This window comes from Phoenix dactylifera, chromosome 14 (assembly GCF_051530095.1).
Source record: "Phoenix dactylifera cultivar Ajwa chromosome 14, Ajwa_hap1_PhDact_Kaust_v1.1, whole genome shotgun sequence".
NCBI classification, from domain to species: Eukaryota; Viridiplantae; Streptophyta; class Magnoliopsida; order Arecales; family Arecaceae; genus Phoenix; species Phoenix dactylifera.
In genome coordinates, this window is record NC_143203.1 from 17,814,780 (window position 1) to 17,841,554 (window position 26,775).

General features: G+C 39.6%; 1 protein-coding gene across 2 annotated transcripts in view; it reads right to left on the reverse strand.

The window, feature by feature from the left end:
* GA2 (Terpenoid cyclases/Protein prenyltransferases superfamily protein) overlaps positions 1 to 26,775 on the reverse strand; it is a 49,304-nt gene that overhangs the window by 1,404 nt on the left and 21,125 nt on the right. Inside the window, exons 3-14 of one of the 2 annotated variants that reach the window (XM_008810908.6) lie at positions 24,313 to 24,359; positions 23,946 to 24,231; positions 23,686 to 23,866; positions 14,717 to 14,934; positions 14,502 to 14,622; positions 14,321 to 14,418; positions 13,992 to 14,209; positions 13,761 to 13,873; positions 13,585 to 13,683; positions 13,283 to 13,498; positions 13,045 to 13,186; positions 12,721 to 12,966 (exon numbers count right to left, since the gene is read on the reverse strand). In XM_008810908.6, coding sequence (XP_008809130.3) covers positions 12,721 to 12,966; positions 13,045 to 13,186; positions 13,283 to 13,498; positions 13,585 to 13,683; positions 13,761 to 13,873; positions 13,992 to 14,209; positions 14,321 to 14,418; positions 14,502 to 14,622; positions 14,717 to 14,934; positions 23,686 to 23,866; positions 23,946 to 24,231; positions 24,313 to 24,359 — 1,985 coding nt within the window. The remainder of the gene's footprint in view (positions 1 to 12,720; positions 12,967 to 13,044; positions 13,187 to 13,282; positions 13,499 to 13,584; positions 13,684 to 13,760; positions 13,874 to 13,991; positions 14,210 to 14,320; positions 14,419 to 14,501; positions 14,623 to 14,716; positions 14,935 to 23,685; positions 23,867 to 23,945; positions 24,232 to 24,312; positions 24,360 to 26,775) is intronic. The other variant, XM_026809956.4, reaches the window with a different exon arrangement.

Consider the following 26,775-nt stretch of genomic DNA (forward strand, 5'->3'; position numbering starts at 1 on the left):
GAATACCCAAAAGAAGAAAAACAAGCCAAAGGCTTAATTTCTGAATTCATTCAAACTCGAATTAAATTCTCTCTGAAAACAAAACATAGGGCATGCTTTTATATAGACACGTTTGGAATGTTTTTCAAGCAATTACAATCAATAATCCTAAACATGAGGAAAAAGAAAAAATACCATAAGAAAAAAGATCATAATAAAAACGTGAGAAAAAGCATCCTAAACTTGGGCAAAAAAAAAAAACATCATAAATAGGCGTTCCAAAATTGGCCTTTGCCTAGGCATAAACTAAAAATAAATTGTAATAGAAAAAAAAAAATTTGGCTCCCCCAATTGAAAAGGACTCTCCTTAGGCACCTATGTCAAAATCGCCATAGACAAAATATCTTTTTGGCTCCTCCGGTTGAAAAGGACTCTTCTTAAGCACCCGTGTCAAAATCACCATAGACAAATTTTTTTGTTGGTTCCCCCGTTTGAAAAGAACTCTCCTTAAGCACCTATGTCATGCTTCCCCGATTGAAAAAGACTCGTTCTCGAGTCTAGACCAGCTTCATGTTCATCTCCATGATAAGGGGACAAGTCAGATATACTAAATGTAGCTGAGACACCACAGTCTCCTAATAGTTCAACCTTGTAAGCATTCTTCCCGACATGTCGCAGCACTTTGAATGGAACATCATCTCTTGGCATCAACTTTCCATACTTCTTAGTTGAAAAACGCTCCTTCCGAAGATGAATCCACACCAAGTGCTTCATAATGTCTCGCTCCATTTTAGGCCAATAGAAATGAGACGCCACCAACTAAAGAGTTTTGTCTCACCCAAAATATCCAGCTAGGCCATCTCCAAGAGCTTCTAGAATAATTGCCTCTCGCAATGAGCATTGAGGAATGCATAACCAATTGTCCTTGGAAAGAAATCCATCCTGCAAGACAAAATGATTAAATGGCCCTTTCATGCATTCAGTTAGAATAGTATCGAAATACGGATCATCTTGATACAACTCCTTGAGAACTTCAAAGCCAAAGACCTTCACTTGCATGGTAGACAGCAAGGAATATCTTCGACTTAGGGCGTCGGCCACTTTATTCTAAAGTTCGGACTTATGCTTAATGGTGAATAAAAAGATCTGCAAAAATTCCGCCCACTGTGCATGTCGTCAGCTCAACTTGTGCTGCCGATTGATGTATTTCAGTGCTTCATAATCAAAAAAAGAGAACAAATTTCTTGGGCAAAAGATAATGGCTCCAATGATTTAAGGCTCGCACGATGGTATGGAATTTCTTGTCATAAGTAGAATATCGCCTCCAAGACTTACTCAACTTCTCGCTGAAATAGGCAATAGGCTTACCTTCTTGACTAAGGACAACACCAATCTCCACATTAGAAGCATCACAATCTACTTCAAATAGGCCTTCAAAATTCGGCAATGCTAACACAGAAGCTTCAGTTACCTTTTTCTTCAAAACCTTAAAACTCTTCTGAGCTTCTTTAGTCCACAAAAAGACTCCCCCTTTCAAGCAATCAGTGATAGGAGAAATAATAATACTAAAATTTTTCATAAATCAACGATAAAATATATCTAACTCATGAAAACTTCGAATATCATGAATAGACTTCAGAACAGGCCAGCTTGTGATTGCCTCCATCTTGCTTGGATCCATCTTAATTCCATCACCTGAGACCACAAAGCCTAAGAAGATGAGGCTAATCATGCAAAAGTGATACTTTTTCAAGTTCGCATGCAACTTTTGCTCCTAAAGCTTCTCAAAAACTTGATGAAGATACATCAAGTGCTGATCAATGTGCTTGTTGTACACTAAAATATCGTCAAAGTAAACCACAACAAACAAATATGGCGCATAAAAGGTTTAAACACATGATTCATAAGGCGCATAAAAGTGCTAAGGGCATTTGACAATCCAAATGGCATAACCAAGGTCCGCCGTACCGGTACCGGTCGGCGTACCGGTGGCCGGCCGGACCGGTACGGTACCGGTCCGGTCCGGTACGTACCGGCCGGTACCGGGTGGTTTCAAAAACCACAACGCGCGGCGCTGTGGTTCAAAAAATAAAAATAAAAATAAAAATCGTACCAGGTGCCGGTTCGCACCGGTACGAGGCCGGTACGGATAAAAAACCGGAAAATACCGGTTTTTTTGCCGTTCCGGTACCGGTCTAGGACCGGATCGGTACGTACCGGCCGGTACGGGCCGGTACAGCATTCCATGGGCATAACCATCCACTCATGCAATCGATTTCTTGTCATGAATGCAGTCTTCCACTCGTCTCCCAGCCTCATTCGGATCTGATGATAACCGCTCCTAAGATCAATTTTCGAAAATGTAGAAGCACCATGTAATTGATCAAGTAGGTCATCAAGACGTAAAATTGGAAACCGGTGCTTTATTGTGATCTTGTTCACTGCTCTACTATCAATGCACATACGCCAAGAACCATCCTTTTTAGGCACAAGAAGTGTGACAACTGGGCCTGGGCCACCAGATGGGCCGACCTAGACCCATGTCGGCAGCCCATCTGGAGGTCGCCACCTTTTTCTTCGGAGAGAGTGGGCGGTCCAGCTGCCGGGCGGAAGGGGCCACAGCTGCCTAGCTGCTGGAGGTGATGCTTGGAGGCTGCCACCTCCTACTTCGGAGAGATCCAGCTGTCGGGCGGAAGAAGCTACAACTGCCCAGCCGCTGGAGGCGATGCCTGGAAGCCACCATCTCCTACTTCGGAAAGGAGGGTGGGCAGTCCAGCTGCCGAACGGAGGGCTGGACAGATGCCCAGCCAATGAGCGGTGCCGCTGAACATGATATTCACCGCCTAGGAAGCCCCAAAATCCCCTATAAATATGGATCTCACTGTTCTCCTCCTCCCTGAGAGCGAAGTCCTTGAACCAGAGAAGCTGGAGCGAGGGACGTCGCAGCCACTCTCCGGAGCAAGGTAGACCCTAACCCCTATTCCTTTACCTTTTGATAACGAAAAGAAAGAAAAGAAGAAGGAAGGGAGAAGAGCCTATCGGGGTTCTCGGCCACAGATCTTGCGTGGTGAGCTTGGCCGCAGTCGTGGTCGCAGCCGTCGACGGCCGGAGGCCCTTCCTCCCCTTCCTCGGGCGCGGTGAGCTCGACTGCCACCTTCCTTGGTCGCGGCAAGTTCGGCCGCAGCCATGGCCGCGGTGGTGGGTTTCTTTCCCCCACTGCAGTAGGGAACGAAGGAGCAGCCGGCTTTGACCGCGGGCTCGGCCACGAGCGTCGGCCGCAAGTGCCGCCAGCCGTGGCTCAGCCCCTCCCGAGTTTGCCTTCCTCCCTTTGCAGGAGAAGAAAGGGGGAAGGAAAAGAGGGATCGGGAGAAGAGAAGAAAGAAAGGAAAAGAGAGAAGGAAGGAGGGAGGAGAAGAGAAAATAGAGAAAAAGAAGATTCGAAAAGAAACAAGGAAGAAAAAGAAAAGGAAAAGAAAGAAAAAAAGAAGGGAAAAAAAAAAGAAAAGGCCCGAACGGGTCGGATCTGGATTCGGATCCGAAACCCATTAAGCCCAATAAAACAAAATGGGTTTAGCCAAATTTGACTAAACCCAAGCCTAATTAGACTGGGCTAAGTCTAGATGAGCCCAAACTGTAAATTGGGTCAAATCCGAACCCAATTAAGCTAGGTTAGTTCCAGCAAACCCAATTGAATATGAATCAGGCCCAATTCAAGCCCAATTCAACTAATTTGAGAACAAATTGGCCTCAGGCTGACCCTGACTCAAGCCCAATCCTTTAATTAAAAGCCCAATTGACCTACGTAAACCCAATTTTGTTCTAAATCGAGCCCAAATGCTTCAAATTAGGTAAATTGGACATAAAATCCAAGCAAGTAAATTCATGTTATGACAAATTTAGAAATTATGAATAAATAGGAAATAATGTGGTCCCTATGTTATTAATTTAGGTGATCAAGGATTTGTCGCCCAGACGTAAGAAATTTGAAAGCGAATTTCGGTAAGTGACCTGTCTTAATCTTATTGTAGATCATGTATCACGTTTTATAAGATGAACAAATACTATTCATGCAATTTGAATTGTATATATGATTTGTGAAAAAAGTAAATAACATGCCTTAATCTTATTATTTTATGGATCATGTATACGCTTGCTTACATAATTTATAAAGTATTATTTATGCGTTTGAATTATGCATAAGATTAGTTGTTTGAAATACTGTTAATGAGTTTTCACTCTACCTATGAGTACTATTTGCGAGAAGTACTACGTACGGGCTCTCATATGCTATGGATTGGCCCCACCAGTGGGTAAGAATAATTGAGCATATAGACCCCGCCAGTAGGGGAGAATAACTGGCTAACGATCTTTGCTGTGGGAGTTAAATACGGCCATAACTATAAATCTGAGAGTATAGATTTATAAAACTTTGTTTATAAAGTATTATTTATACTTTCAAATAAGGATCAAGCAAATATGCATGATTTACCAAAGATAGCATGATTCATGATATGGTGTTACAAATGCATTAAAATGATATTTATAGCAGGATCATGAAAGTAATGGTTTGAGGTGCTATTAATCAGTTTTCAATCTACTTATAAAGTATGATCTATGAAAGTTATAATTTATGAACTCTCAAATGCTATGGATGGCCCCCGCCAGTGAGTAAAAATAACTGAGCATATGGACCCCGCCAGTGGGGTTGAATAACTGGCTAACGATCCTTGCCGTGGGAGTTAAGTACGGCCGTAGCTATAAATCTGAGAGTGTAGATTTCAAATCATGGAATAATGGCACAATTTTATGATGAATAATCATATTTATGAAACTGCATGATTGTACATGCATTGATTTATAGCTCGGTTTGAGTATATATTATATATATGAAAACTTGTATTTGATATATATGTTAGCTTCTCAAACCCTGCATAAACATGTTTAGCATTAGATTGATCCGGTAAGATTATACATGATTACTTACTGAGCCGTATAGCTCATACCAATTTATTTACATTTTTCTTTCAGATCACCGCCAGTGATAGAGGCGAGAGACACTTTTTGCATCAAGGTTTCTTTTTGGGTAAAACATACATTTGTGTACATAAACTGTTTTAGAAACTCTGTACTTTGTACCATCTAGTAAGTTATACTAGAAATGTTATATATGAAAGTTAACCAGTTTGACTGCCCTATTATGTGATTATGAGGTTTCGTGCTATTGTGGACGGTAGTCTGCAATAGCATGGCCGTGTCACGGATCAAGGTCCGAGTCGTGACAAGAAAAGCTGGAACCGCACATGGACTCATGCTTTCCCTCACTAACCCCTTAACAATTAACTCATCTTCTTGCCTTTGTAACTCTTTTTGCTCCTTAGAATTCATCCTATATACTGCCTTGTTTGGGAGACTAGCACCGGGTATGAAGACAATGCAATGTTGTATATCTCTCATAGGTGGTAGTCCAAATGAAATTTCATCGAAAACAATATCAGAAAATTTATGGAACAAAGTTTTCATGATAAGGGGCAACTTACGCTTCTCCTCATTCTCCTCTAGAACAATAAGGGCATAGGTTCTACAAGATTCCACTATGGCCTTTTCAATTTCAATCTTGGACAAAAGATTATTTCTCTCTCCTTTAGAAGGCTTGGGACTGCTCTCTATCTTAACACAATCTTCACCCCATCCTTTATAAAGGAATACGTATTTTTGAACCCATCATGTATCACTTTTCTATCATATTGCCATGGATGACCAAGTAATAAGTGACATGCATCCATAGGTATAACATCACAAAGCAACTCATTGGAATATTTCTTGCCAATAGAAAATTCAACAAGGCACCGCTTATGAGCCTTTACCTCATTACTCTTGTGAAGCAAAGAAAGCTTGTATGGTTGAGGATGATCTTCTGTTTTAAGCTTCAATTTCTCCACCATTGATGCTGCCACAACATTCTCATAGCTCCCCCCATCAATGATCACATCACCGACTTTGCCAAGGGAAGTACATCGTGTATGAAAGATGTTGCGAAGCCACTCGTCATCCTCTACATGTGCTGCGCTCATGCTCCTACAAACCACCAGAGATTCTCCTTAATCGGCATAAACCACTTCCTCTTCTTCTACCTCATCATATGTTGGTTCATCCAAATCTTCGGCTTCGACTTCGTCTTCGCCTTCGTCTTCCTCCACAAGAGAAGTAATTTTACAGTTACGACAATCAGATGCAATATGGCCTATACCTTGGCATTTGAAGCATCGACGACCGATAGGAGGTAAGGAACGACTAGAACCAGCTGTTAGACTTTCTGCCTTTGAAGGAATTTTTGACAAGGACACCTTGGTGGAATTAATCTTGGAAAGTCCAGCATTCCTTCAGTTAAAAGGAGTGTCTCGACTTGTAGGGCGAAAAATCTCTCCCACGTGGCTCCTTCAATTGCTTCTCCATCTTTACTACAAGCTTGCATAGCTCGTTAAAAATCCAATAAGGTTGCAATTGTACCACGTCACAAATTTCACAACGTAACCCGCCAAGATAACAGGCTATGGTTTGCTCATCAGGCTCCACAACATCACACCACAACATTAGATACTCAAACTCAGCAGTATAATTGATAAGTGCTAAAAATACATAAATTAACCAATTTATCATAGCACTTATCATTATTATTATGCACATATTTCATTATAAAAAGATATATTTCCCTTCAACGTTGCATTCTAGTAATTTGTCAAAAGTAATTCAGGTTTGTTTGATTTTGGGTCGAATTCTACGTATGCAGGTTGGGTCAAACCCATCATCTGGTTCATAACCATGAAGCCTGATCACGCTAGAGCACACGTTGCAACCAATCCGAGTCCCTCTCTAGAGCCCGTTCAAAGAACAAAGCCGGGATCTCCCGCGCCTCACGAATCAGTTTCTCATCCCATGAAGCATGCTCTTATCCCCTCATGAATCCAGCCTTACCCCTTGCTTCGGAACAAAGTCTCTAGTGTCCACATCCCATGTTGTTCTCATACCTTCCACGTCATTCCTCTTCCGAACCAAGCCATCTTCCCTTCCGTCCGCATGAACCTAGCAACCGCATTCATCCCACGATGCGACTTCATCCTCCCAAGCTTCCCAGCCTCAAAACAGAGCAACCCATCTTCTTTAGAAGCTAGCAGCCGTCCGCGATTCAAGGCCCCTTCCAGATCAGCTGCCAGCCAAGTCCCAAGCATCCAGCTTCATCTCTTCCGCATTCCAACTCCCTAGCCCTCCTTCTATCTCGGTTCATCCTTATCTTCCCGTTCACGTATCCTCCAGCTCATCTTATCTTCATCTTCCGAATCAAGCTCATCCCAAGTTCACGTGCTCACCTCCCCTATTCCGAGTCCATCCTATATCCAAAGCAGCCTTATCCCACGGACCAACCATCAGCCGAATCATCTACGGATTCATCTCAACATCCATGGTCTCCTCCAAATCCCGAGCTTATCCTCCCAAGATAGAGCCAAGATCCCATCTTCTCCGGATTGTTCGCGACAGCCTCTTTCCTCTTCTTCGAATCAAGCCAGTGAACCTTCCCAAATTTCCCTTGCGGACTCAAATCAACTTCCGGATCCCCTGAGAACAGAGCTTATCCTCTTCCTATCGTATCTTCACAACAGTCTCCACATCCCAGCCATCTTCTGGACTAATCCCAGCAAACTTCCCACGCCTATCCTCTCAGGTCTCCCACGAATAGAACCAAGTCAACCGAATCCAACATTCTTTCAGATCACCTCTTCCCAGCCGAGATTCTCTCAGCCTCACACAATCCTTTCCTCCCCTATTTTAGCTTCAAAACAGAGCCAATCTCCCATGTCATAGCTTCCAATCCCTCTTCCCAGATTTCACGAAAACAGAACAGAGCAAGGGAGCTTGATCTCTAGCATCCATGGATTCCGAACTCCCCGTTAGGATCAAATCACGTCCTCCACAGCTCTGTGATCGAGTTTATCTTCCCAGATTCACGAATCGGTTCCTAGCTTGCATCCAGCCATTTCATCCCCCTGCGTCCAGCTCTCATCCACAAGTTCCTCCCAGCCGTGAACATCATCCCTGTTTTCAGCCAAAGGATTCCCAGCTTTATCCGCGATCTAGCTTCATCCTCCCGAGCTTCACGAACCGGCAAACTCGGCAACCATCTCTTCATCACGGATCAGCTTCTTCCGGATTCTTCACGTCCGTGGATCACAGCCAGCAGTCGTCCGCGATTCAAGGCTTCTTCTGCATCATCTCTCAGCATGATTCACCGAATCCAGCTCCTCCCAATCTCCTTGCTATTCCCTGCATCCAAGGATCAATCGGCATCCAGCTTATCTTCTTCCAACTTCCGGATCGGCTCCAATCTCGTCGTCCAAATCTTCCATGCACGCGTCAGTCGTTCCTCTACCCTTATCTCTTCACTCAAGAAGCTTATCCTTCGCACAATAACAGAGGCTGGTGAAGCTATAAAAGGGGAGGAGACGAACCCCATGAAAGCATCTTTCGGAGGCTGAATCCCATAGAAGACAATAGGGAGAGAATACTTTTGGGTATTATGGGAAGACTTCCCATGGAAAGAAAAAAAAAATGAAATGGAACGAAGGAGGGGAGGGGGAAACAGAGCTTCTTCTACCATCGCATCATCACGCTTCCTTCTCCGACTAAAGACACCAGCCATGCCGTCTTCCTCCTTCACTGCCGTCGTCCACCACTCCATGGAAGGCTGAACCCTTCTCTAGGGCTAGATGCAGCCCTAGCAAAGGAAGACGGGTTTTGTTTATTTAATTTCATATTCTTGAAATTGTATAAACATTCTTGTTCTTAATAAATATCCTTTTACCTCATGCTTAAATTCTGTGATTTCAAGTATAAAGTCTATACAAAAGTTTTTCATGATCATTGAAGTAAAAATAAGATAGTTCATGCTTAAGAAAGATGCGATGTCCTACCACCTTAGATTAGGGTAGACATTTCATGCTAACTAAAGATGAATTATGCCTAAATTATTTTTGTGAAATTTTATTCAAATGCTTATTAGGCTTATAGCCGATCTGCATAATAATTCAAGAATAAAATAAATTACAAATAACCCTTATTCCTGAGTTAGTGGTGAATTCCTTGCCCTAGGTTCCCCCAAACTGATATCATTTTAATTGTATTTCTTATTAAATTATTTAGTTTAATAGTCTTCACAAATTCTCTTTTTCAAATATTTTTAAGAAAACAACTGTACCCCAATCCCTGTGAATCGATACCCGTAATCACTATCCTACCAGATACGTGCTATTATGTGGTCTTTAAAGTTGATTATCAATAATCTTCCACAGATAAATCTTTTTGCTTAAAATTATGAAATCTAAGAAAAATATTTTTTCTGTAATTATTTGAAAGAAATTTCTGTCTTAGCACCTTTCTCATCTTTTTTCATGTCACAATTTGTTTTTTCCCTTCACGTGCCCTCTGCTTCTTAAGATGCTCCCACCAGACAGAGGTGTGTTTCTTCAACTTGATAGCTACAATTTTTATCTTGCGATCTTCTGGTACATCTTTTTATTCAAAGACACGCCCCACCATATGCAACCAATCAATAAACTCATCAAGATGTGCCCTTCCTTCAAAATTAGGAATATCAACTTTGATGTCGAACTCTTATTGAAACTCGCGACTCCTTCGAAAATGATTAGATGTCAGGCTATGATCATGATGAAAAGGATTGGTCTCTTCTCCCTCATCATGTGAATCTTCTTCCTCTAATTCATGATTTGGGATATTATGTATCAAAGTGTGAAGACGCGCCAAATTTTGTTAAAGCCAACGCACTTCTCTCTACAATTCTTCATTCGCAGCATCACGAAGATCCCGCTCGCGGTTTGGCCCTTCAACTTCCTGCCCTCTTCGACCACGACCTCGAGTACCATGACAACTTGGGACACTCTAATACCAAATCTGATGAAAAAATAGAGGGAAAAGACAACGAACACTCCAACACCAACTAGAAATTTGAGAATAGTGATAAATCCAAAATCTCCAAGAACAAGAACAATGGATAGATAAAAACTCACCATCCAAAAAAATCTACCCAAGGGATACAGAGTTTGATGGAAAAAAAAACTCACCACCCAAAGAAATCCACCCTAGGGATACAGAGTTATAGAGATCACTACTCATAAACAATCTCCTTAAGATACAGAGCAAAACCGCGCTCACTGCCCAAAAAAAAACCTAAAGATACAGAACACCCAAAAGAAGAAAAACAAGCCAAAGACTTAATTTCTTAATTCACTCAAACTCGAATTAAATTCTCTCTAAAAACATAATATAGGACATGCCTTTATATAGGCACGTTTGGAATGCTTTTCAAACAATTACAATCAATAATCCTAAACATGAGGAGAAAGAAAAAACACCATAACAAAAAAAAGACCATAACAAAAAATGTGAGAAAAAGCATCCTAAAGTTGGGCAAAAAAAAAACATCATAAATAGGCATTCCAAAATTTGCCTTTGCTTAGGTATAAACCAAAAATAAATTGTAATAGAAAAAAATTCTTTTTAGCTCCCCTGATTAAAAAGGACTCTCCTTAAGCACCCATGTCAAAATCGCCATAGACAAAATTTCTTTTTGGCTCCCTCATTTGAAAAGGACTCTCCTTAAGCACCCGTGTCATAGAGGCATCAGTAGGTGAAAGTGATACTTTAAACAATCAGCAAACATGTCTTAGGTTAAAAGATCTTCTTATTAGAAACAAGCAAGATATACTCAAGAAATTTGGTGACTGAATATTAAGTCATATAGCCTAATGAAGAAAGTTCTATATCAAAGCAATATGCAAATTAAAAATTAAATGCCATTATAGATTTAAAAAAAATTGAGGCCTCACAAGCGTCAATGAATCTCAGGAGTATGGGTGAACCAAGAATCATCAGTATTAACATAAAATGTTGTGATACTTGACATATCCAAACTATTTAAAAATGTAGTTTTATAAAATTTGCTTCCATAAATGATATTATTGTTGATATTTGGAGCTTAGAACTGTTAATGTGGTGTAGAATGTGTACTTTTACAGTGGGGAGTAAAACAAAATGCACATCCAAAATCTGAAGTTATTATGTTTATTAGAAAAAGAACATATATTTTAAATGATCAATACTTGTTTATTCATAAACAGAAAACTATCTAATATAATCTTCAACAGGAAATATTTCTTTTTATTTCACATCTTTGAGCATCTATCCACAGCAGCATTCTATGTACTGACATATACCGGATGGTACAGGGCATATGGTACTGACTTGGTATGGTATCAATAGGTATGAAGGCTCAGCCTGCCCAATTTGACATATGGTACAGGTGGTATGCCAACTCCAACAGGGTACCATGTGTCAGTACGGGAGCTACCATAGCATAGCAGTAACATAGTAGTATGGGGTCCAATAGTGAGACTTAAAATATTGATTCATAAAGTTGAAATTTCTCACATCAAGGTTTACCAAGTGTTGGCACATATAGCACCTTGTACATATTGCATAGAGCCATCTTATGTGTGTGCAATACACAAACCTTGCTTCTCTGTCTCTGAAGAAAAGTGCATGTCAGGGTGAAAACTATGGAATGGTGAAAAGGCAAGGCAAGTAGTTTTGCTAAGAATGGTGGAATGAGCTTCCATTTGTAGTGGGTTTGCACCTGACAGTAATAAATTCTTATCTTTCCATACTTGCCTTAGATAAACCAAAAAATATATGAAAGAGTCCGCATTATTCATTTGTCAATCAATAGATTGATAAAACATGAGTAAAAAAAAAAAAGAAATTGGCATACAGAATAAGATCTTAATGGCAGTAGAGTGGAAAAATGCCCCTAGAAACTTGATAACATAGAAACTGATGGCAAGATATGCCCAAAGTGATCGATACCTAACCAGATATTGAATATTAAAAGAGAGGAATAGATGGAGAAGCATCCAACAGAATTAAAGTGGATGAAATGAAATGTAGTGTTGTTTCTAGATAATGACTTAGGAAAAACATTGTAAGATAGCAGTAAGCTGGCATGGTCAATAGTTTGGAATATCAGCACAGAAGGAACCAAAAAAGATGTTTTTAATAGGTGGAAACAAGTTTGCATATATATTTATGATTAACAGGCATAACTCCATGAAACAGCAAATCAGAGATGTCTATTGGTAAACCATAAACGGATAAACCTGTGTTTCTGCGTGCACAAAACATAATGATAAACAGCATAATGCATGTTGTTTGATAGCATACGTCTTAGTGGTTATTATTTGTATGCATGCACTCACATGTATACACACAGAGAGACATGCATGCATGCAGGGGGATGGAGAAAGGAAAACCAAACAAGTTTAAATGGAGGAAACTTTCAAATGAAGGTGGTGATATAAAATTTGAAAATGAAATCTGTCAAAGAACTTAAACATGGATGGGAGATAATAGATAAATAGAAAGGTTGAATCCAATAAAAAGTACAAGGGAACAGGCTTGGAAGCTTGACTATCTCAGGTACATTATGTACATAAACATGCTCATGCATGTAAGTTAAGAAGACATACTACACTACGCTTAATCAGTTTAACTCCCTAGATTTCATCTTTGAAGGTTCTGTATGATGTCCATGAAGCAATAGCTCCTTGGTAATCAGATCACAATATTTCATTCAACGAAGTATATAATGAACAAGGAAGAGAAAAATAAAAATATTACCTCAAAACTTTGCATGTCATTAAGTAGACGCCCACACAAGCTCACTAGTTTGTATAGATTATGATACTCTGGATCACCAATGGCATCAACTGAAATCTCCGGTCCAACAAAATAGAGTGCTGGGAGTATAATGGGTCCTAAAGCAAATGATACATAACCATTTGCCATATATTCATCCATTGTGGGCACTGTCTTGGTCTTCACCCACTCTGCCTCTTTCATCATTGCTTTCACCAAAGTAAGCCACTGTCAATTATAAGACCAAATGTTACAACCCCCTCAAAAATACTTAGCTGAAATTAGAATTGCGACATAAGATCTCACTATCTCAACTAAATGGTCGGTGACGCTACGCTTTTGCAATGCAGATGCCTTGGCTCCGAGATCATTAATTGTACTGCAGATAGCAGAATAGATAATTTTGACTTGTTCCGAGCAAAATTGTTTTTCATGATTTTCATCCCACCTGTTAGAGATTTGAGGAAAAGAGCATGATGATCTATAAACCTAATAAGTTAGCCAGCACTATGGTAACACCAATGAAAAAAGAACTAAGTCATACTTCTCAATCAATGATATAAGATTTACTAATTCCTCTCTAGATCCTCCATGGTCAAAAAAGTCATCAACAACGGTGGTTAGCACGCCATTTTTGGCCCAAGACATACGAGCATCAAAACTTTCAGGGGAGAATAATGTAGCCGCAGCTGAGAAATAGCAAAATGTCTGTTTCTGCCGAGCAAATTCTAGCTGATCCAATCTGTTTTCTTTGACCCAACTGTGCAATTAAAATTATCAACATACATTGAACTAAGAAAAGGAATAGGCTTGTGTTGCACTTAAAAGTGAGGAAAGAATATCTACCTCTCAATATATTGGAGTTCTTTGCGGTATATAGACTGACATAAATTGAAATCTTCCAGTGCCAGTTCTAACAGATCCTTGTCATCAACGCCAGAAGACCTGATAAATGGTTCAATGCATGAATTGTAAGTGCAAATGCAAGACAAGATTTTCTTTCCTGACAAGTTAATACGTACGTATATGATGTTTTGAGAACCTGAAAGTTTTCAACTTTAAAGTTCTCAATATAATTCTTGTGCTCTAGGCGTTCCAAGTTGGCATAAAAGGGAAATTTAAAAGCATAATCCACCTGAGATGATAAGAATTTGAGTTATGAAACTTCCGTTGCTATTTCCAGATGTTTACAAATTTTCTGTCCTGAACATGCAAGTACATTGAGCTTTTACAGGCTCAAATCAAAAACTTGCCTCCTGAGAAAGAACTTGGAGTCCATGCTCTGAATTGGTGGATAATTCCTCTCTCAGAAGATTACTTGACCAAGAACCTAGTTTATCGAGAATCTGCTCCATTGGTAAGATTTTGATTTGTGATGCCTTGTATAACTCTAGAACTGTTTTCATATCTTTCAGATGTCCTTGGATTGAATTGAAGAAAAAGCTTGAGTCACCAAATTGAGTTAAGGCAGCTGCATCACATGTCAACACATTAAATCGACACTCAAGATAGATATATACAGTATACACTATACACCACAGTAACCATGATTTAAAACCCTCTAGCTTAAGGCAGAAAATACCTGGTGATATATCAAATCCATTCATACGTAATAGACGAAATGCCATGGCACATGTACCCATGTCTGTATTGATCTCTTCATCATTCTTCAACCAGCATCTGAATGATAGCTTAAGTCAGATTTGTAATGAGAATGTTACAATAATACAAATTTTAACTTTTTAGCATGTTTTAAGCTCTACCTATATATTTTGTCCAAAACATTCTTTATCTCATAACTAAAATGTCGAGCAATTCCAAGCCTCTCAATTTTGTCAACCACACAAAGAAGTGTGTAGATATCTATTGGATATGAAGTAGGAACTGTACAGAATCAAAAGCACAAAGTTACAAGCATGCAAAAGTATGACATATAGGCAATGTAATGTTTTCAATAAAATAAAGCAGCGGCATTTACCTGAACTTCCAAACTTCTGTAGAAGTGAACGCAAGTACTCAAGGGCTTCAGCATCATATATATGGCTCAGTGCAGCAGCCGTTGTGGAAGGTGAATTGAACAGAGATCCATTTTCCCTCTGATATTTCATAACCTCGTGCCAATCCTGTGACTTGCCCAATCCTTCTGCAACATATGCCAGATAGGCTTTCCTTCCCTCAAAACTGTTTCCAGTCACTCTGAACAAAAATACACAAACTACTACATTTTAGCCACCACACGGAGATAAAGATGTGATAATCACCTATTATACATGATAAAATGAAAGAATTATGTAATAAATAGTGCTTAAATTCGGAGAATTTCATACTATAAGAAATAGGATGTGGCGACACTCTATTAGACTGTTCTGCTAAAGATCATTGGATGCAACAAATTAGACAAAAAGGTATGTAATTATGTATTATACAAAGGTTATCCAGATTTTTCTTATGATTCTTCATTGGGAATAAAATCCAGAAAGGAGCATGAGATACTAAGTAGTTTGTCACTTCTCACATTTTCAAGTTATGGTCTGGAGACTAAGCATCTTATTAAAAGAAGAAAAAGAAAGAAAGACTAAGCATAGAATTGTTCTAAATTACTATCATCCCTTTCCTGCAAAGCAATAATTCTGCCCAAAAGATTGTACAAGTGAACATTCTTCTCATAATAAAAATAAGAAATTCAAAATAAATGATTTATCATCCTACAGTGTTTTACCACAATGCCAATACGAAATTTACCATATAACTGTTATCTGTTTTAAACATTGAAGATTAAAGCAAGTTTCCATCTACTACCTTGCATGTGGTCTGCATATCATATAAATGCGGGACACAACAAATGCCATACAACTGTATGAACTGAACAATTACAGCTATAATGCTTGATGTAACAACTCAAAACTTTATCCCACCCTCATATGATCCCTTGATTCAAGTGATTGCTGTGTAACCATGTCCTTGTGACTCTTCTAGCTCTTCCTACCATAGCACCTCTCATCAATTGCAACCAACCATCCCATTCTCTCCCGTATGAGATCACATGCGTGCAACGAAGCTCACTCTTTCATGATCACAACTAGCCATGATTATTATCTCTCTCTCTCTCTCTTATAATCATGGTCATGCAATATACCTCCCTTATATGAAAGCATAATTGGCCTCCTTAACCACATGTTTCATTCAAGACATCTAACATCTCCTTTCTCTTATGTGATACGTATAGCCATCCATCCAACCTCTTAACCATTGAGAATCATAAGCATCCAACCAAATTTCTTTGGATATGAGTAATCATACAATTTGACTCTCTCTCATGAGAAACAGATCATCAATCTGTTATAAATCAACATCCCATTTTTTCCTCCTAATGGAATGATCAACAATTATCTACGTTCTCTTTCTCAGATTTCAAAAAACCAACGTGGCAAAATACAAACAAGAGTGCAAGGTCTGCGCCACCCATGCTAGCTTATACTGACATATAATAGTCCATACAAGGGCATATACCGTTATGATTCACATGTAGATTTTTCATGCTTAATCATCATGAATAACCTAATCTTTGTTTCTTCTCCTTCTCGTTCATTTTGTTACGGATCAACATCGCTTTTTCCTCTTCTGTTGATGGAATGATCAACAATTATCTATGTTCTCTTTCTTGGATTTCAATATACCATTGTCAAGGTTCATTGAACCTGTATTGGGATCCATATTGATCGGCAGTCGGTACAATGTGGCATGGGTTCGTACCATGCCATTCAGAAATGTACCCTTTTTTTTTCAATTTTGAATTGAAGTTGGCAAATGATTTGTCGATTCCCGAATGAAGTCCATGCCATGTTATTCCGATACGTACCGGTTTATTTTTGCCAATTTCCGAGTGAAGTCGGCAAAATAATTGGCAAATGTTTTGCCAACTTCACTCAAAAAATGGCAAAAATAAAAAAAGGCTTCCGAACCTAGAGAACTCTCTCAACCTCTCCTGCTCGCTTCCTCCCTCCCTTCCTCCCTCTCCCTCACCCTTCCTCCCCCTCTTTTGCTCTTTCTCCTTCTCCCTCTCCCTCTATTTCGAACCAAAGCCACAAACCATGCTGGTAATCGACCAGTTCGTTCAGTACGCACCAAACCGGCCAGTTCAGCATGGTTCGGTAAACCATGAGGTCCATCGTGGCAAACTAAAAAAAAAAACACGCATAGGTTTGAACCACTCATGCTAGCTTATATTGATGCATAATAATTTGTACAAGGGAATTCCATTATGATTCATATGTATTCATGCTTAATCATCCTAACAATCAAACCTTTGTTTCTTCTTCGCTTTCTCAGATTTTAATATACCATCGTGGCAAACTACAGGCAAGAGTGCATAGGTCACCACTCATACTAGCCCACATTGATGTACAAAAGCATGGGCATTCTGTTGTGATTCACATGCATATTTTCACACTTAATCATCATGAACAATCTAACCCTGTTTCTTCTTCTAATCCATTTAGAATTATAAGCATCCAACCAAGTTTCTTTTGAGTATTCACAACCTTCCATTCTCTCTAATTAGAAAAAGACCACCAAACAATACAAACTCCTCTTTTATTGTATTATAGATCAACATTCTTCTTTCCCCCTTATACTGATGGAATGATCAACAATTACCTATGTTCTTTTTCTCAGATTTTAATATACCATTTTGGCGAACTGCAGACAAGAGTGCATAGGTCTGCACTTCTTCTCTCTTATTCTGTTATAGATCAATATCTTTCTTGTCCCTTTGTGCTGATGGAATGATCAACAATATTTTTGTTCTTTTCCTGATTTTAACATGCTCTTCTTCCCTTCTTCTCTTTCATTCTCTTATAGATCAACATCCTTCTTTTCCCTTTCTGCTGATGGAATGGCCAACGATTACCTATCTTGTTTTTCTTAGATTTCAATAAACCATTATGGCAAACTAGAGATAGGAATGGATAGGCCAACAATCACCTATCTTGTTGTTTTTTCTTAGATTTCAATAAACCATTATGGCAAACTAGAGACAGGAATGCATAGGTTTGCACTTTTTCTTATCCTCTTTTATTCTTTTATAAATCAATATCTTTTTCCCCTTCTGCTGATGGAATGTGCAAACAATTAAGCTGGAGTCACGCAACTGCCATATGCTTATCAGGAACTCTCCCCATAAGTACGCAAGACAGCTCATCATGATATCATAAACAAGCAGCGAAATAAATTTAAATAACTAACGTTCAAACTTTAATTTAAATAATTAAAACAAGATTAAATATCTCACAAACCAACAATATTCTAAAGTCTTGCGTCAACTTTAATAAAATCCTAATCTAAACTAAAGATACCAAAACGCTGTCTCTAGTCACTCTCCCATAACGAAACCCAAGACAAGCTAGTTCTTCGGATCTATAAAAATAGTAAGAAATCGTATAATGAACTAGACAACCTAATAAATCATGAATACTTTAACTAAATAAATCAGGTACTAAATAGAAAATAAGCATATTGAATTCCTTAATTCAAACCCAGATCTAGATAGATAGCATCATCAAAATATCATACACGCACATCAAATCTTTCTCAAAATTTAAGTTTCATTCATAAATTTCAATTCTTTCAAAATATCGTGATACCGTGCACCATCTTGCGGCGTGCCATGCACCATGTTGCGACAAAGTCCTTCAGGACCGCATACCTACTTGCGACATTGTCGCACGTCTTGTTACGACATAACCCTTCAGGACTAATCAAGTGCTAATATATTAGCCCCCACGGGTGGAATTCTTAACATGGTCAGGCTAAGAGTTCAAAATAATCATACAGTTTCATATCTTAATTCGACAGAAATACAAAAAATCAAGCAGTATCGAAATCAATTGAACAAGATCAATATTTCTGATCATGCATCATCATACTATTCCACAATAAAACATATCCAATAAAATATATCATTGATCACATTCATTTATCATTAATAGAATGATTCAAAATTTATTACTATAATAATTTAATAATTCACCAATAAATCTAGAATAAGTGAAGCATCAATTACCTTGCGAGCGAAACTAAATAACAAATCCAATTAATTCCAAAAATTCCTCTCAGAGCTTGGTATTTTAAAAATTATATTTTCTTCAGAATTTCTCCATAATTATTTTAAGAATAGAAATTCTAAATTCCAACACTCTTAGGGCTGGCCAAGCAGTAGCACCTAATGTCCCGATCAGTCCAATCTAGGTCATCCAACTGATCCACTACCAATCAAGAGTCATGCTAGGATGCAAATAACACTATAGGAAGTATTAGTGGTGCAATCTAGCGGTGCCTGGGTCGGGTTAGGGGCTAGCACACCATCCGACAGCCATACATCAGGACCCCCTTCACCAGGTCCGATCAAAATCATTAAGAAAAAGACCCTTTTCTTGATTTTTTTTGGATATTTTTTTTGGATGTTTTCTGATGTTTCTATGATCATGGCTTAGGCTAAATGATGCATCTTATTTCTTTAAAATGATACAAATCATAAAATGAATAACATAAAATATCTTCAAATTTCAATTACATACTTTTAAAGCACTCTCAAATATCTAAAATTGGATCGAGTAGCGATGCTTCTCGTAAATATTCGAATCATCGGCATAATGAAGCAGATCAACCCACCCCTCTAACCAAGTGGTGTTGTAGTCTTGTATGCTCAACCCATTAGAAACTTGCGCCGGATTATAAGCAATCTCAAATCTCTCGCTGAAGCTCTGGCTCCGAGAGGTGTCCTCCGGCTGATAATACGGCTGTGGAGAGACCCATTTGAATATGTCGGAAGCAAAATCCGACCCATGAGATGCTCCGAGTTGCGTAGGATAGTAGCCAACGAAAGATGCCTCAAACGCACCATTCCATATTCGATCCGTATGGATCGTGTAGCTACGGATAATATGATCTAGTATACGACTTGGAACCTGATACATCTATGGATCCTACTCCACATACGAGATCTTCTGCAGATGCATCATGTCCTAAATGACCTCGAGAAGCTTGTCTCCTATATGCAATCGTATCCTCGTGGGCTCTAGCAGGTTGTCTACTATGGTCCCTATTCTATGTAGCATGCGTAAACCGGAACTCACTGGTGTATCAAAGACTAGCCTTTAGCTGTGTCTCATAAACAGTGGTCTTCTATCCTCCACTCCCTCCATGGCTAGCAAATCCACCATAACCGTTATTGCTGCTACTCCTGGACTCCTCTTCGACACTCCATTGGGGCCTTTTATTTTTCTTTTTTGATTTACTGGATAGCTGCCTTCTTACCCTTTATGCCCCTCTCTGTCTGGCTATATCGCCCTCTTGACCGAGTCGACTGAGTACCATAGTATCCTCGTGTGAGCCTCTCTCGATCATCTCTCTGAGAGGATGTCTCGAACGAGAAAAAAGTAGATGGCGGGCTCCCCTGTGGCTGCGGCTGATCAGTTATGGGAAGGCATGGAATATTCATCCTAAATGTATTTTAGCCTCAACTGCAGATTGTAGTAGACATACACAAGGTCGTTGAGGCGCTTCTGTATCAAACAGTTTCTCTGCTTGTTGTGGATGAGGGTGAAGGTGGACCAATTGTACCAATAGCCACTCGAGAAGACCATCTAAAAGAGGATACGGATAGCTATCCGCCATGTAGTTGCAGAAATATTGAACAAAATAGATATTACTCATGACAGCTGCTCACTGTCCAAAACTGTGGCTGCCCTCTCTAAATAATTTGGTCTGTGAAGATCATCGTTCCTCTATGTTAATATTAGAAGATACCAGTATACTTACATATACCACTAAAGTTAAGTTACATTTTCTAGACATAGGGCCGCGATTTATGGATCAGACTCCATCTTGTAAATGATATTACGCAGAGTTGCCAGAAGTTCGTCATCCATCCCAATTTCAGGTACGTTGTACTGAAACTAGGAGTTCAGATAGTATACTGCACATAAAGGAGACCGTCTAAGCAAAATTATATAAGTACAGGAGCAGTCTATTTTTCAATATTCTTGCTTACCTACTAGATGCAAGTCCCTATCCATTTAATAGTCCCACTGCCGCTTAATGATGTCGATGTACTCCTGGGCATGGGCTGAATCTGCCTCCATAATCTGAGCCTTTGCCCTCTCCATCATGTGATACAAAAAGCCCATCTGGAGGTACCTCTCGCTATCCATGACCCGCAGCACTTCATATAATGGTTTGATATCCTTCACTATCGCAGTGGCCCGCTGCCAGAATGTCTGTCTCGTCTTCAAGTTTTCAATCCTGCTTTCTTCGGTGTCGTGCTGGGAATATCTATTTTTCTGCCACTCGGAATTGACAAACATCTAACGTAAGATTGCTTTCTTCTCAAGAAAGCTATCAAGTGCAACGTAGTTGGTAGTAAACCATGTGACTCGACTGTCTCCATTGTATACTGCACCCTACGGATCTTCGCAATGTCCATCAATATGAAGTCGATACAATATGCAGCACATAGGGTCCAGAAAATGTGGTCGTCACTCCATCAAGATCCCTCCGGCGGCCTTATATTGTGATCCATTATCAATGATGACCTGCACAACATTCTCCTCTCCTTCCTGATCAATCACCTCTTCCATAAATTTGAGGATGTACGTGGAGTCGTACACTTGATCCAAAGCATCAACCGACTTATGGAAGAAAATCTTCGTATCACAGTATGTCAAAAAGTTGATGATGCTCCACTTGGTAGAACAGGTCCAACCATCACACATCACAGTCGGTCCATATGTGGGCCACTTGCTTTTGTAGAAGGCAACTCATTTTTCTAGCTCCTTATTGCTGTCAAGAAGCTCACCGTAGATGTTCTTCAAGCCTGGAGGATCTACACCAGGACCGGCAACCTGTAAAAAAAATGGCGGACCTGTAGTACGTATTGTCTGCCACATTCACTGGAATGTTACTGAAGTGGAACCAGGATCCAATGGCTCGTTACATATCCTTCTTCTTATCTTCTTCAGCATTGAGTCAATCCTCTGCTGCTTCGATTCTCTGCTAGAGAATGCATGCAGATCTAAATCATGGATTGCCGCTCCTGGTGGAATTTCTCTTGATGACTTCTTTCGGCTACCAAAAGCCCCCAAAATAGATTCAATCCGGCCACCGCCTCTACTGACACCCTCCCTGACTGAGGACGTCCTCTGCAACTCTGGATCTAGCCTGCTTCTCGCAGAACTAGAGCCCAAATCAAGTCCTATGCCTGGTCACCTCCTCCTGCCACTGATCATCCAGGTCCACCTACATGGTAGCCTAGATCTGTGCCTCCTCATCTTCAGGAGGGGAGGCCTCCTCTGACTTTCTAGAGTGATAGGAAGGTGGCTTTGCCGCTCGGCGTTCTACCTCTGTCTGCCTTCTGGCAGCCCTCTCCTTGGCTTCTTTGTAATCAACGAAGTTCTTCCTCATCAGCAGTCGAATCTCTTTTGGGCATGCGGGGCACGTAGCTACTTTACCAAAATCACTAAGTGCTACTTCAATCTGGTCACCCCTCCTTCCTTTAACTTCTGATGGCACCAATTGCACTGCTACTGGTGCCGGCCCTCGAGCATTCGCCCATGCTTCCAACCAATATCACGCTCTGCAGGGTTCTTTGTTGTTGATGGGTCCATTCCTACAAGGACGATATTTTTTTTTACCTTAGAAAATACATATGATTTATCTATTTTGCAATTTGGCATGATCTCCTCTTATTTTGCAATTTTTGAGCTATTTTTTCGAAGCCCCTAAAAAAAATAAAAAAAGAAGATAGAGGAAAGAAAGCACATCTTAATTAGCCTTGGCCTGAATCAGCCTTTTTTCCTCTGGCCTCTGCTGAATGAATATTCTCCAAGGCCTGAATCAGCCTTTTGCCTCTGGTACGCTTCTGTTGAATGAATTTTGGGAAGGCCTTCTTCGGCCTTCCCATGTGATGTTGTTCAGCTTTTATAGCCGAACGAAATCATTGTGGCCAAAATGGCCATAGTGCGCGCTATGGCCTTTTCAAAAAGCCACAGCACCTGCGCGCTATGGCTTTGGGCGGCTTTGGGCCAAAAGCCTAACGCCCACTGGAATCAGTGCGAGCCAACCGGTTCACACCGATTCCTAGCCAAACCGGACGGAACCGTCCGGTTTTGTCCGGTATGCCTCTCGTACCAGCTGGTTCCGGCCCGGTAACACTATAGTTCCAGCCCCATAGGGCCGAAACCATTTTGTAAAGCTGAACCGGACTGGTCGGCGCCGCTACCGATTCGGTACGTGCTGAACCGATCCATACCGACTGGTTCAGCATACCTTGTCCTCAACCAAAATCTCCAATTAGCATTTTGCATTATTTTGGTTAATTGGAAAAACATAGTTCCAAGTTGTTTTTTCTTCAATGATTTTTTTCATAATATTTTATTGGTTATCACCCAAAGACCCTTAATATTTAGTAATTTTCATTGAGACTCAATATTCATCCCTCTTCTTCTCACCTTTACATTTGCTAGTGTCCTCACTTAACCTCTAATTCTATGTTATGCAATTTCGATATATCCAACCTATCCATTGCTTACTAAAGTCCGACGCTATATAGTAAGACATCTTTTAATATGATTATGAATTGCAATCGTCATGGGAAAGTTACTCAAACTGTTGTAACAAATTAGAATAAATATACACATATGAATATACATATCTGTTGTCTAGTTATATTGTTTAAATACTTACAGACTCATACAAATAGCATATGTATAGCAAGAGAGTCTTTCATAGAGATACAAGATTTTAGAGTAACATGACAAACAATGAGATAATCAAGTCAGAATATAGTTTACTATAGTACACATGTTCCGTCATGAGAAGATTGCTTTGGAGAAATTGGAATTCAGACATGAAGAGAATTCTAAGATATAGATGACCAAGGGAATCCCATACCTTTGTAGTTCTAAATCTCTCAAGTAAAACATAGCGTCTATGTCATTTTGGCCAATAGGAAGATCTAAACCCATTTCAATGGCATATCCAAGCATTCCAGGAAATATGATATCAAAGCCAATAGGAGTATGCAACTTCCCATCCATAGCAGATGAAAAATAAGATCCAATAAAGTGGAGCCCTGCATTCGAGGAACAATGTTCTATTTTAATGGGCATGCAGTAGAAAAATGCATATGATCAGGTGTGCTTTGAAGATACCCCTTCTAACATGTTCTTCACCAACATTCCATCGCTTTAGTGCAAGTACACAGGCTAATGTGGAAGAGAGAGCATCCTTGACAAGAGATGGGTGGAGACGATGAATTCCCCAGGAGCCATCAGGATGTTGATTCTCTATTATCCAGTTAAGACACTCTGGGAAGCATGGAACCTGACGAAATTCTGGCAAGGGGACCATCGCTACCCATGCAGTGTCATAGGAAGAAGCTGAAAGATCAACTTTATGTAACTGTTTTCTGATTCTTTCTTTTGATACTTCAGTGCCCTACAATTTGATTTGAAAGTTTTGATTCATGCACCAAATGCATTTGATCAGATTTAAAAGAACAGCAAATTGGCATCTTACCTGAACATTGGCACTTTTACACTTCTTCAATCCATCATCCGAACATGCTGTCAAAGGTAAAACAAAAATCAAGAAAAATATGGAAATCAGTGAGGAGATAGGAAATCAAAGATCAAAATGAACAGAGCTGAATCAGTGAAACATACATGTTAAGGGGAGAAAAGAAAAACGAAAAGAAAGAGTAATTATTGATGGCTGCCTAGCAAATAAGTTATTAGCATAAACATAAATAGTTAATAGTATATGGCATAACAGTTGTTACTTGTATCGTGCAATGAAACAAGTATGTTATGTTTTTTAATTGTTTCTGAGTCATGATTGGATCGTGACTTGTGTTTTCTCCCTCTCTTTCTTTTCTCTTCGCCACTTTTCTCTTTCTTTTCTCAATAAAATTAAAAAAGTATAAGTTCTGGGTATTTTCTTCTTTCTTCTAGATATAATTTGACTGCATTGCCCGGAGGCCTATTGTAATTTAAGCCAAACCTTCCTTCCATAGCTCATCACAGCAAGACGATGATGGTTTTGTATAAAATTGATAAACAGATGATCTCAGCCATCTGTTGAATTGAACCTTCAAAATCTGATCATCAGATAGTAATCCATCTTCCAAGTGTTACAGTTGCACAGACAAGTCACTAAATTTAAAGACAATGTAATTATGTATAGCAAAGTAAATGGTTCTAACCAATTATTATCATTATTATTATCAAACACCTGCTTAGGTGTTACAGGGACTTCAACTGAAAGAAGAAGATCCATCCCAGTTGAAATAAAAGAAAGGCATTTTTCCCATAGTCAGGTCCAGAATAGCCTGCTCTGATAATTAGAAGGATTTGCTTGGATTTTCCCTATCCTGTGTTCCTCATTGGCAGCGTCAAGGGGGTCACCTTGGCCTCTACCTAGCCTATTGACTCCTTGAAGTAGGTTAGTCCATCGACATATACTCCACTTTCACTTGATCTTGGAGGTTGCCTATTGGTAGCGATGCTTCCCATAGATCTACAGCCGACAGCAAGTCTCAAGGTGGTGTAGCTTGATAGTTGCCAGATGCAAAAGCCTCCTCTCTTCCTCTCTTACCTTCTCGATTAGGTCTGGTTATGGCCCTTACGATTGCAGATAAATTGCAACCTAAGAGCCCAACAGATGATAAAGGTAGAAAGAACGAAAAAGAAAAGAAAAGAAGTCACCTCTGTTCTTGATATGAAAATTTCAAAAATGAAAGTGGTGCACACCAGGTTAGCCATGTCAACCTTATTTTCAGCATACACATATGGGCTTTTACAATGAACCACACCCACCACCTTCCTTAAAGATATAATGGCGAAAAGCATATTTTCTTATTGTTTGAAATAGGAAGATGGTAGATTGACAATGCTGAATAAATGGTTCAATTTCAAGTGAGGCTCATTTCTGTAACTATGTTGTCAGATTCCCATACTCGAGTATCAAGGCATAGCATACAGCTAGCATGGGTGGGAGTGCTCTCCGTTTGGACAAGGCATCAAGGTGTAACAGATTTTGGCTTAGTGCTGTGCTGAAACTTCTGCACCTGAAGCTCTACCCAAGTCATTATGGCTTGTATTGGAGAGTAGAATATGAGTGGATGCCTTAATGCTGACCCAAGGGCTCTTAATTTACTCTTGTTGACATTTCCTAACTCATGGTTTTTAATGTCAACTAACCAATTGATCTGAAAAGCTTAAGAATGGTTCAACAATGTATATCAGGCTGAACATCCTCACACATGTAACCCAAACCATGCATGCAGAAGGAGAAACACGCCAAAACATGAGACAAAATCGAGACAAAAACCAATTAAGTAAATAGAAAAATAAATAACTGGCTTGGAAGGGACTTGAACCCATGACCTTAAACAATTAGCTCTCATTCCACGTTGGCTAACCAGTAAATTTGAAAAGCCAAAGCTATTAGGGAATGGATGAATAATAAAAATCAAGCTTAACAACCCACCCCACTTTCCTCCCCCTAACATGCACTATCGACTATGCACGTGGAGGGACAATCAAGATAAGACATGAGACAAGCTATAAATGGCGATTGGGTTGATAAATAATTGCCCTTACAGGGAATTGAACCTGAGAATTCTAGCAACTAAGCTTTGTTGCTTGTTAACTAACCGCTTGACCTCAAAACTCAAACTTTTAAGATATTAGGGAATGAGTCATCAATGTAATATCGAGGTTAACACCCCATCTCATGCTGGCCTGGACCACACACTTGGAGAGAAAAACAAATTGAGAAAATTAAGAAAACAATTCAAGATGAGAATTAGGTTATTAAATAAATAATTGATTTGGAGGATATTTGAATTTGAATCCATGACCTCTAGCAATTTCAGCTTTAATATAATGTTAACTATCCACTTGAACCCAAAAGCTTAGCTATAAGAAATAGGTCAACAATGTAAATTAGGCTTCACATCTAGGACCCAAGGAAATCAAA